Source organism: Ammospiza caudacuta, chromosome 5, assembly GCF_027887145.1.
Source record: "Ammospiza caudacuta isolate bAmmCau1 chromosome 5, bAmmCau1.pri, whole genome shotgun sequence".
Taxonomy (NCBI): domain Eukaryota; kingdom Metazoa; phylum Chordata; class Aves; order Passeriformes; family Passerellidae; genus Ammospiza; species Ammospiza caudacuta.
In genome coordinates this window covers 15439167-15451776 of record NC_080597.1, presented here as the reverse complement: position 1 = coordinate 15451776, position 12610 = coordinate 15439167, and the positions used below count along the sequence as shown (strand labels likewise).

Sequence of the window (12610 nt, the reverse complement as noted above, 5' to 3'; positions counted from 1 at the left end):
AAATCTGCAAAAGCCTTGAAGGAGGTCTCAGTGTGACTGAGAAGCTGCTCCATTTGCTTTTTCATACCTGTTTTCCCCTCTTCTCTTTCTCTATTTTACATCAATTTGGTGTTTACCCCTTGTATTCATTCCCATTTTGTTTGTGGCACTATTGGAATGTCTGCTCCTCACACTCTCCCCTGAATCAAGGGATTTTGTAGTATATTTGTTGTACATTGTAGCCAGATATATTCCACTGCCAGTGATGGAGTTCACTATTTGTCTTCAGATGCCTGTGGTTAAACTGAATATAAGACAGCATCTCTGGTAGTGTGAATTCATAACTGTAATATGTCATATACAGCTATTTTTTTTTTCTGAAGTGTGTCTTTTTGGTGATGAAACTGAATTTTTGCAGTCAGTTTCCAGTAGAAATTACACCAGATGATTTAATACCCTAACATGCAGATTTTTAATGCCTGGCTGTTGGGACTCAGACTTGAAAAGCTGTGGGGGCCATTTCATGATTGAGTTGACTCAGAGAGGGATACGACAGTGTCCAGGTGGAACATCCCTGTCACTGTCAGTATTGTCAGGTCTTGATGCTGACAGATTGATACAACAAATGTGTAAAACAATTCAGAGATGTTTCACACCAGTGCCATTATTCATTAGTTCTTGTGATTTCCTTTGGAAAAAACCCCAAATCATCTTTTTCCTGTCTTATCACCTTCTAGCATAGGGAAGTAGGTGTCCCAACAGTTTATTCCTTGTTGCTCCATCCTACAGCTGCCTTTTCTACTTTATTTTGTGGGGGTGACACACCCCTTCACTCAGAGGGTTTAGGTGAGCAGCCCAGCTCACTTGTGGATAATGGGAACTTTGTGTCTGGCTCCTAAAAATGACTGAAATTTTCTTGGGAATTTGCCTGCCTCTTTCATAGCTGGCAGATTTGTTAGTTATAGACTAGCAAATACCATTGACCAAATTGAGATGATGCTGAGTTTTTCATGTAAAAGATTGCTGGCCTGGTGCTGTTAAGGGATATTCTTTGAAGTCTGTGGACATCTGTGTTTCTCACTGCATGTCTGGCAAGGTGTTAGTAACAAGGAGGCAGCAATGACTTTGTTTTCTTTTTTTTCCATTTATATTCTGTCTTTTTGCATTTTCTGAAGGTGGGAGAGAAGGAATTACTACTGCCTCTGTTGTTTTTAGCACTTGCTTCTGACAAATATTTGTTTAGCAAAGAGTGAAACAAATGCAGTTTCTTGGGTCAGTATATATAGGAAAACAGTTATATGTGAATATATTTATGAAAAAATGTATATATGAAACAGTTTCATGGGTCAGTAGGGAAATTAGCTAGTGGCAGAATGTTTTTATTCCTCTGGTGAGTCCATCATCTTGTTTCATGGACCCATGATAAAGCATAAAAATCCTTGCTAGGCTGTGTAAGTTTCTTTTTACTGCTCCTGGGCCTTGAGGCCACCAGGTATAGATTTTGGGTCTCTGAATACTCTGTATCAATCCAGCAGCCTGTATTTTTCTCTTGTTTTCCCTTTGGTTGTTGTTTAATGCCTTGGCAGACAGCCCTGTGATTGATTTAAGCTTTTGCTGAACCAAGGCTTGGAATCCTTAATGTACATGTCAAACTTAACTTTGCAGTGGTGGAAGTTCCATTGTGCCAGGTAAAGCTTAGCATAAATGTGATTCTCATTCTTAATGAATCCTAGCAAGTGTTGGGTGACTGTTTATAGTAATGATTTGTCTATTCATTCTAGGTTTGTAACCAAGCTACTGGAAGATCTCATTTTCTTTGTTGCTGATGTGCCCAATAATGGGCAAGAAGTTTTGGATGTGATCATTACCAAGCCAAACCGGGAACGACAGAAATTAATGAGGGAGCAAAATATATTGGCTCAGGTATGTCCTACTGTGTTAATAACTTAATTGTATTTGCAAACAGATTGCAGGAGAGAATGATGTGAGAAAAAGTTATTTTTGGGTAAGTTGGCTTATGCCAGGTTGGGTTTGTGTCTCTCTGGATTGGGTAGAAATTACACTACTCGGTCAAAGCTCATCTCTTGGTCCCTAAATCAGAGTCTAGCACAAGGGGCTGCAGAAGGCTCTTAATTTCCTGTGATTCTGATAAGATTCAAGATCATGTTTGAGAGCAAATTGTTCTGAAAATTTGAGACAAACATGGAATGTTGTCCCAATCCTGCAAGTGTTCCCCACATAGTCCCCCTGTGGAACTCTTTGTTTGCACGAGGGCAAACTTGCAAGTAAATAAAATTAATGTCCTTTTTGAGAAGTCAACTGAAAGAAATTTTAAAGGGAAAAGGATGAGACTGGACAGAAGCTAGTGTTGTCCTCCTTTTTGATCGTTAAATTATCCAAAGTTAGGACATATAACTAAAACTGTTTAAATTTGGGGATAGTAAAGAAAAAGCACTATCAATCAGGTTGGTGGGAAATGTAAAGCTAACCCCAAATGCATAAAGCTGTGATGTCTCAGATTGTGTTCCCACTTGTATTTAGTCAAGGCTGTTGTGCTGATCCTGTCAGAGCACATTTCCATTGTCTTTGATTTCTGCTGAACTTCCATTATGTAAGCTCAGCAAAAATCTGCGTCTGGTTTTCACTCTCAGTGATTTTGATTTTGAACAGATATTTGGCATCCTCAAAGCTCCTTTTAAGGACAAAGGTGAAGGATCAATGCTGAGACTTGAAGACCTGGGCGACCAGAGATATGCTCCCTACAAATACATGTTAAGATTATGTTACAGAGTTCTGAGACACTCCCAACAGGACTATAGGAAGAACCAGGTCAGTGGTGTTAAAGATAATTTTCCTCCTGATTTCTATAATTATATGTCCTGGGTTTGACATGGTGCTCTACCCTTACAAGTGGGATTCTGTGGTAATGGGGAAAGGCCTTTCTTTGTGTGTGTATAGCTTAGTAGTGTGTGAATTGAAAGTTCAACAATGAATATCACAAGCTCACTTTGTACTTTTGCAGACTGAGACTGGGGCTCACTGCTTCATTCATGAGCTTTCTGTTATTAAAAATATGTTCTTGGAGCCTGGATTGCAAAGTGGGAAATCTGCAAAGCTGTCTGTTTCTTTTGCTTAAATATTTGTAGAGGGATGGCAGTGAGTCAGAGCAGAGGTTGTTATATCAGGTAGCCTGATTTCCCACTGCTGGAGACTCCCTGTGAGCAGGAGGTATTTCAGAACATGGACTAAAGGGACTGGAGATAAAAGCCTGAACCGCTGTGTGGCTTCTTTGTTTTCTTTCCAGTGTTTTACAGAAATATTTCTGTCCTGAAGGGAGAGAAAAGGAGGAGGGAAGACTCAGGAAAAAAGCTTCTTAAACACTATAAAAACCTTTCAGTTTTCCCTTTTTTAAAAAAAAAAAAAAAAAAAAAAGAGGTTGCCATTTCTTGAATTTTATATATATTTTCATGGATTCATTCCTTTGGTTTATGAAAGAATAAGAAGAGTTAGTCATCCGTAATATGGAATCTTTTTCTCAGGGTACATATTTGAGGTATTCAGAAGTTCTTTTGTTCAGGCCAGTTCAGAGAGGAAAGTTTTGAGTGTTAGTTTGATTGCTAACTAAGCTGGATGCCCCTTGTTTGTAAAAGAGAAAGCACTGCTGCTCATCAGGTCATCGTGGGAATTCTTCCTTTTTTCAGGAGTATATTGCTAAGAACTTCTGCGTCATGCAGTCCCAGATTGGTTATGATATCCTGGCAGAAGACACCATCACAGCTTTGTTGCACAACAACAGAAAACTGCTAGAGAAACACATCACGGCTAAAGAAATAGAGACGTTTGTGAATTTACTCAGGAGAAATCGAGAGCCAAGGTTTGAAGTGGTCCATGGGGCATTTTTGCAGGAGCTGTGAATTGCATGCTATTCATTGCTTTGATGTCTCTTTCTCCCTGTTTTGACCTGGCAAATGAAAACCCCACCTGTACAGGAAATATTAGAACTACCTGTAATTCTTGGAATTTAACCATATCCACATTTTAAAACTAGAGGTTACTGAAAAGAGGGCTTATACTTTACAGGACAACCTTGAAAATTTGGTCTCAGTTCTGACTGGGGCAAAGAGAAATTAAGAAAAAGTTTAATTTCTCCCAGCTCTGCAGCTCCTCTGTGAAACTGCCACTTTTGTTGGTTCCCCTGCTAATAATCCTGGTGTAAATTATACACACATGTCAATTTTTCTAAGCTTTTAATAATATCAGTTTTCCTGCAGGTTCTGATTCCAGGTCAGACCTGAAAAGGGCCTAGGACAGTGTAGATCGCATAAACTTGAGTCCTAGAATGGATTTTGTTCCAAATTAAAATTTCTGGCATTGAACTTCACTCAGCTGATTTTTTTTTTAATAAGCTTCAGGTCAGAATATAAAAGAATTTGATTTCTTTATTTTTAAATGGAAAAATCTCTTTACAATTGGATTTTCACTTGTAAAATGAGCAAAGTAATACAAGTATAAGAAATGAATGTACTGAAGGCCAAATATTGTCCTCTGTAATTGTGACTACCATTTTCCAGGTAGCCTTTAAGGATATTGCTCAAGGCCTTGGTGCTTCACTGCCTCAATTATTTTCTATATGCCTCTTTGGCCTCACTCTGTAATCTCATTGCTTCTCCCCTGCTCAGCTGTGTTTGGTTTGGTCAAAATGAAGAGGAAATCACAGGATCAGCTCTGTCTCTGAAGGGTCTGTGTTTATTGAAAATCGCACATTGCATTTTCTTGTGGTGGAGGATGTAATGGAATTTGTGCCATAACCATATCATGCAACTGCTGTGTATCCATCTCTTTGAGGAGTTCAGGAGCAATAAATGTTTCAAAATTGCTCCTTGCCAGAATGGTGTAATCTGAACAGTAAAGACTTGATCCTGATACTGATTTTTATGGAGAGTCTTGTAGATTTTTGCAGCACTGTTGGGGTGAGTGAGAATTGTGGCATTCTGCTCTAGAACACATGAGTTACAAAATAAAAACCCCTCCTGAGTTTTGGCTCCAACCAGGTGACTTCCCCAGAATTCCATGTAATTATGTGCTGTTTGCTTAATTTTATCTTTGTGATTGCTATGCAGTTTTAATTACCAGTTGCCACAAAGCTTCGTTTCAGTTATGTGGGTGGATTTTTTCCTACGTCTACCTTAAAAATGCTGTCTGTACTCACCCACTACAGTTCCCAGACTTTAGTGGGGACTGTGGTCTGTGCTTAGAGGTTCAAACTGTTGGATCCTTGGATGGCTGATAGGAGATGGTCAGAGTTTGTATGTAGATTTCTAAGGAAGTGGAATATATGATCTGTGTGTGTGCTCGTTCACATCTGCTCCCCTACCAGCTCTTGAGCACCTTGCTCAGTTTTAGCCACATTTGCTAGAGGAGTGGTGGGCTCAGAGATACTTAATTCCTATAATGGAAAGTGGAAACTACATAGAAGGAAGAGACCCTTTTTATACTGCAGTGTGTCAAAGGCTGAAAAATGGATTACTGTTACTGCACACGCAGGAATCCCTGAAAAGAGACAAACCCTCGTACCTAATGAATGTCCCAGCTGTGAGGAAAGCCTCAGCCTGAGCCCTGTTAAACATCAGAAGACCTAAATTTGAGAGATAAATTAATAGGAAGATGATTTCTCTGCAAAGCTTTGTTCTTTCTGCTTTACATGGAATGACCTCTTTGAATGCAGACTCCTATCTGCAGGTCCTGACAGATCTGCACTCTTCTCTGGTAGCCCCAGCATTCCCTGGCAGTGTTCAAGGCCAGGTTGGATGGGGCTTGGAGTAACCTGATCTAGTGGAAGGTGTTGTGAGTTGCAAGAGTATGAACTGGCAGAGATCATATGTTGATAAATATCATGATACAGAGTCCCTGTAGTCTACCCATCCTCTAGTGCTGAGTGCTAGAGATTTCTACTGCAGTTCCCCAGTAGTAGTTTAAGTCTCATGTTCTGCTGCATCTGTGGTTTTTTGACTGCAGATTCTTGGATTATCTGTCAGACCTGTGTGTATCTAACACCACAGCAATACCAGTAACTCAGGAACTCATCTGCAAGTTTATGCTGAGCCCAGGGAATGCTGACATTCTCATCCAGACCAAGTGAGTATCTGTAATCAGATACTTTTTGTTGTCTGCTGTCTTAAATTCCCAGCACTTTGCTCGTGGCTCCATTGTGAGTGCTTTGTGTTTGCAGGCTGGTTTCAACCCAAATGGACAATCCCCTGGAATGCCCAGTCATCTCAGATGACATTGATGAAGAGGAGGTGTGGCTTTACTGGATCGACAGCAACAAGGAGCCTCACGGCAAAGCCATCAGGCATCTGGCTCAGGAGGCAAAGGAGGGCACAAAAGCTGATTTAGAAGTTCTTACCTACTACAGGTAAAACTGCTTGTTTAAAGGGAAGAAAATGTAAACTCTCTGAAGACCCCCCGTGCTGTTCTTATCCAGTTCATTTGGCAATATCAAAAAAGGAAACCAGAATCGTGAAAGAAAAAACATGAAATCAGTTTCATGCCAGAAACTGAGACTAAGAGTTCATTTCAAGTTTTTCTTGTGGGAGTTATCACAGTCTTTGCTGCCTACTCCAGGCCAATCTTGAGTTTCCTTTGCTCATCGCATCTCTTTGTGTGTCTTTTATTTTGCCTCTAACCTTTTATTTATTGAGCTTAATTTTAGGTTGTGCTGCCCTGGAAGCAAGGCATGATCTGATAAGCAAGTGTCCTGAGTGTCTTGAGGATTAGAAAAGAAATGGGATCGTGGAATAATGTTTTACAAAATTGAAGCAACAATTGAACAAATAATTTTAATGTCAAGTTGCTCCCTTACGTAACAAAATCACTCTAGTTATTTTTTAGGATTTATATCAGAAAGGCTCACAACAGGCTTGTAACATGAGATTCCGAGGTGTGTTCTTTCATTTCCAACCCATTTTCTTGAATACCACGTTATTACCTTTTTCTTTTTGAAGGTACCAACTGAACCTCTTTGCAAGAATGTGCCTGGACCGCCAGTATCTCGCCATCAACCAGATTTCTGCCCAGCTGTCAGTGGACTTGATCCTCAGGTGTATGTCTGATGAGAGCCTCCCCTATGACCTGCGGGCTTCCTTTTGCCGCCTGATGCTGCACATGCATGTGGACAGAGATCCCCAGGAGTCTGTGGTGCCTGTCAAGTACGCCAGATTGTGGACTGAAATTCCTACCAAGATCACCATTCATGAGTGAGTTGAAAGTGCTTCAAGCTGAAGTACAAAAGCTCTTTGTAGGGTTAGTCTCAGAGCAAAATGGTTGTAGATGTCCAGAGTCCACAAAACATATGTGTGAAAAGGCATTTTTTTGCAGAGCATGAACTATTAATTATTGTTACTCTTGGAAACTTCAATGGGCAGCTTTCAGTCATTAAATATTTAAATTTTATTTTTCACTATGTTCTTTTATTGGACAAGCTGGGGAAGATGGAATGGCCTTTCATCAGACCAGCTGCACTCCAAGTAATCCTATTGTGTCTCACATGACAGGTTTGCTAGGCTGGAATTCGGTTCAATGGAAAGCCACAGCTGGGAACCCAGAATTAAGACACAGCCTCTGTCCACAAACAACTAACAGAGGCTTTGGCCTTCACTTAGTGAAGTACTTAAGCATGTGTTAAATTTAATTTTAGAGAAAGGACCATTGATTTCAGTGGAAACCCTGTCTGGCTCCACTGATTTGATGGAGCAGCAGCACTGGGATGCTCCCAGGCTAGGAATATCTGGCTGGACAGACAGAGGAAGAAGCACAGCAGTGCATCAGGCAGTGCTGTTTCTGTTAATGACCTTGTTGAATTGCCACAGCAAGATTTAAGAGTTCTATCTGCCACAAGAGTGGTATTATCCTGTCTGTATTCTTCCCATTCCTGGTACTGTTGAAAGGAAGGTTTGGGCATCCACTTTCCATATCTCCAGAGAGCTGAACTAAGTAATCTGAGAGGGTCATGACTGGTTTGTTTTTTCTTTAGTGACAACTGATCCTGATATTAGAGATATTTAATTTTCCTTCTTTCTGTGCCTTGTATTGTAGGTATGATTCCTTCACTGACTCTTCAAGGAATGAAATGAAGACAAAGTTTGCACTAACAATGGAATTTGTAGAAGAGTACTTGAAAGAAGTTGTGAATCAGCCCTTTCCCTTTGGAGACAAAGAGAAAAACAAACTTACATTTGAGGTACTTCTCAGCTATCTGCATCCTACTTACACTATTCCTCATTTCAGATAAGATGATGTTGCTTCTTTCAAAATAAAGCCAGTTGCAGAATAAATGTTGGTGTAAAATAGCCTAAAGAAGCACCTGTTCCTAATTCTGTTGTTCCTGGTGCTGACTGGTACTGCAGAAAATAATATTCTTGTCTCCTGTATTTTTCTAACCTTTCTTTCCTTCTCCTGTGGTGGCTGCATTTCAGTGGAGGGAGAGGGGATTTCTGGGGAGTGAATGGTGAATATTTCTGTTCTTTCTAAATTAGTGAAACAATTTGTAGGGATTCTTCAGTATAAGTAAGTGCTGTTTTCTGCATAGGTTATTACACGCACTGAAACACTCTGGATAATCTAATCCTGTGGTTTAAACATTGTGTGAAATTCTTGACAGAAACTTAAGATAGGCCTAGATTTTCTAGGTTCACATAGCAAAGAATAAAGGGGAAATGCTTACAGCATTTATAGTTCTTCCTCCAGCCTACTTCTCTTTATTGTGTTTGCCTCTGGTCACCTGAAATCACCTCTGTGCAAACCTATAACAGTCATCTTACTCTTCTGCTGACTTCCATCTTCCCCAAGGCTGCTGCCTTTTTAAATAATTTCCCAGAGTCTTTCTTCTAGATCTTATATATTTTCACAGATGCAATTTTATCCTCTCAAGCCTTCCTAAATCTCACCTTGGTTTTGCTGTCTGCTGTAAGCTGATTGATCAATTGCTTTGTCTAATCCTGACAAACACTTAATGTCACTGGCCTTAGTCCAAAAATCAGTGGAAAGACTTGTGCTAGTTTGAATGCACTCAACATCTGAATTTCTGTGGAAGCTGCTGTGTGAAATGCAATTGAAAACCACAAAGGCTGTCATTACTTCCTTCATTTTTATTTTCTTTTTCTCCTAGGTGGTACATCTGGCCCGAAACCTCATATACTTTGGCTTTTATAGTTTTAGTGAGCTTCTCAGGCTGACCCGGACGCTGCTGGCAATTCTGGATATTGTTCAAGTTCCCATCTCATCATACTTCGAAAGGCTGAGCAAGTTTCAGGATGGAGGTGAGATGAGCAGCACAGACTGTTATTCCAGTGGGTAATTAGCTTTTTAAGTTGGAAATAATTTATGGAAAATCTCATTACTCTTTCAAGGTTCTGTATTCCCACATCAGCCCACATACAGGAATGCATTGCAGGGGGCATTAAGATGATCAGCTAAAAAGGAACCTTTTTGAACAGAGCTGCATCCTTCATGACTTTTGGGTACTGCATTGGTGTTGCTGCTCCTTTGCTTATTTGGAGTTTTCAGATTTGGTTTTAAATCTCAATGCCCCTTGCTCTGAGCATCCCAAGGGAGTTCAAGCAGCATTTGCCTGGGCACAGGGATTATGGTGGCTCATCTGTGGCTCAGCTGATTGTTAATCTTCTTAGCACTTCACTGAAAGGGAGAATGAGATGTTCTGGTCCCACAATGGCAGAAGTACCCAAAGGAAGTCCAGAGAAGGCCATCCTCTGCCTGTGTTTGTCTGCTTAGAATATGCTTTTGTGAACCCAGACCACAATGCCTCTCTGATGACCCTAGGACTATTCTGTATGTCCCACTACCTTTGCTACCGTGGTTTAAAACTGGGCTGAAGAATGAGCATGCCAGGAAGGTGCTGAAATGTAGCATTTAGTTTTTCTGTGTGAGTGGAAGAGAGGCGTGACAGTTGCGTGGGCTGAGGGTCCAGAAGACTGACTGATGGCAAATTCTGTTTTAATATGTAGCTGATGTTGCCAGCCAGCTGGCTCACAGCACCAAAATGGATGAGCTGTCTTGTTGGAAACAATTATTTTGTGCTTTCTCTGGGAGGCCTTTTCCCAGCCTTGAGTTTTTCTAATCATCATTTTGCTCAGTCACTCCCACAAATGCCCTGCAGGAGTGTGCTGTTCTTCACAACTCTTTTCTTTGAGGCTCACACACTCTGGAGAGGTGTAGACTGTCATTGTCATCTCTGAACCAAGAAGTCATATGCTTGGTTCTCTTGATCTTCTCTCCATCACTGCCAGCAGACTTGAGTGACACCCTCTGGAAGTCTTTCCTGCAATGCAGTGCACACCAAGTCATGCTGTAGCTGGCTGCAGTCCCTCCTCAGCACTAGAGAAAAGACTGTATGCCCAGACACTTGGAATTATGTTTTTCTTTTTTGTCCCTGAAAGACTGCATTGCAGACTCTCCTCTTAAATGGCTCTGGACACAGTTTGACTCCAGACACAATCTTGGCATATTTGCAACATGGGACATGCGGATGTGGTACTTCTGCTTAGTTCTCACTCTGCCCGAGCCTTTAATCCTGACTATACATCTTGTTTAGTGTTTTTTTACTCACATTTATTACCCATAAAATCATGTTTTGTCCTTAAGTCCCTTTTATTTCTGAAGAAGGGTTTCCTTTCAAGCTATGTAAGAGAGGAAGGAAACACCCATTAAATGCAAACAGACCTGCTCTCAGTTATATGAATTTCCTTGGCAATTCCATGCAAATAAATTAATTTGCTTTGAAATAAATGAGTGAAGGAATGTTGCAAATGGCACCACCCTGCAAATGGAAGCTTAGTAGCCTTTTTAGTAATACTCAACCATATACTGGAGCCCTGTTGGGAACTTTTTGTCAGAAACCTAGTTTTGTCTCGTGTTCTTTCAGCAAAAAAGGCAGAGAACAAAGGTGTGATTTTTTTTTTTTTATTACCTTTAGCCTTTGTATAGATTATTTAAATTTCCTTCCTGCTGTAGCTGTCTCCATGGATGTTTACCTTTCAAACACTGACCAGTTCAGGTCAGGATGCGACAATCCATGAATGTTCTCTTGTTAATTATCTGTGGGTTGGTTTGGTTTGTTTGGTGGGGGTTTTTCCCCTTTTTCTACTAACTATGTCTAGAAAGCTTTGGAGAGTTTTTTTTGCTGGTGCAGACTGTTGTCAGTCCTGTCTGCAATCTTACAGGAGCCTGGAGATATTGGCTGTGCTGTCTAGACTTAAAAACAGGCATTGAAACTTTGCTGTGGTGAGATAATGTGTTTTTATGTAGAAATAGCTGTAAGACTTCCTGGAGAGGCCTTCTACAGTCTTTGTAAAAGAAAAGGATGCCTTTGGGTGGTCAGATCTTTTCTTCAACCTCCCTTTTCTTTTCTGATTGAGAAACTATAAACTACATAAAGTGTGCCTTTGCTTTGCACTTGAGACAGCATGATCCTGAGTATTTAACTGCTGTGTCCAAGCATCTCGCCTTTCCTCCTGCTTTCCCTGGAGGTGCAAACTTACCTGCCCATGAGCTATAAAGATGCATGTGTCACAAGGATGAAGTTGAAGCAGCTTAACTCCTTTTCACTATCTTTGAGCACCCAGCTCATAGAGCTTCATGTTCAAAGAACATATTTCATGTCTGAAAATCACAACTGGAGCAAAACAGGGGAGTGCTTTTCATTGAGGAGAACCATGCAAGAATCAACAAGCATCACTTTAGTTGCACATTGCACCACTGAGGGGTGATGCTGGGCTGGAACTTTGAGCCTCTCTTGTGTTGGACTGCAGATGATCCCAAAGGTGAGTACAGAAGCACAGGTGTTCCCTGGGTCCTGTGGAGTCTGGATCTGTCTTGTCCAGGATGCACTGGATCCTGAAGAATGAACAGGCAAGCACAGAAATTGGTCTTAGGAATTTTTTCTAGATCTCCCCTCACTCTGAGAGTAAGGACTGTTCACCATGCAAAGCTATAGGTATACATTGGGTTTCCATTTTATAATAATTATGAGATTGTACATGCAAGGGTTCCCTTCTCTTTTTACACAGATATCCTCTCTTATAAAACTCTGTTGCTCAGAACATGTTTGTTGTTTCATTAGTTACCTGTCCTGGCTTTTTATTGTCTCTTTTAATTTACAATACTGGTTTCTTAGGCTATTTAAAAGGGTGAAAGTAGGAATTACCTCAGTCAACTTTTTTAGATTTTGGAAAATGTGATGGCAGTTTCTAAAATCAGAATGGTCTGTTGATTTTTTCCAGCAAGTGTTTTCTTATTCATAACTTCCATAAAACACAGACAGATGGATTGTTCCCTGCCCTCCTTCAGGGTGGTGGGACCTCTCTCTCCAGTCAGGGAGGTGTGAGGGTGAGTGCTTGCCTTTAGAGGAGGTCAGATTCCATTCTCTCACATCTCTGCGGACTGCAGCATCCTCTCTGGCAGGTCCAATGCTTATAACAGTCATACCAAACCTTTGCAGAATATTGCAGGTAGGTGTCCCTCCAACACATTATTACTCTAGGGATGTGCAGGTTAACCTAGCTCCTTTCTAAAGAAAAAATAGCTTCCCTGAGTTGCAAAAATCATTACACTGATG

At 40.7% G+C, this 12610-nt stretch overlaps 1 protein-coding gene across 1 annotated transcript in view; it reads left to right on the top strand.

The window, feature by feature from the left end:
- The window catches only part of ITPR2 (inositol 1,4,5-trisphosphate receptor type 2), a 241630-nt gene that overhangs the window by 68432 nt on the left and 160588 nt on the right, over nt 1-12610 (top strand). Inside the window, exons 14-21 of the mRNA XM_058805787.1 lie at nt 1761-1902; nt 2650-2808; nt 3681-3853; nt 5995-6114; nt 6209-6394; nt 6984-7235; nt 8074-8218; nt 9146-9296. Of these exons, the coding sequence (XP_058661770.1) occupies nt 1761-1902; nt 2650-2808; nt 3681-3853; nt 5995-6114; nt 6209-6394; nt 6984-7235; nt 8074-8218; nt 9146-9296 (1328 nt within the window). The remainder of the gene's footprint in view (nt 1-1760; nt 1903-2649; nt 2809-3680; nt 3854-5994; nt 6115-6208; nt 6395-6983; nt 7236-8073; nt 8219-9145; nt 9297-12610) is intronic.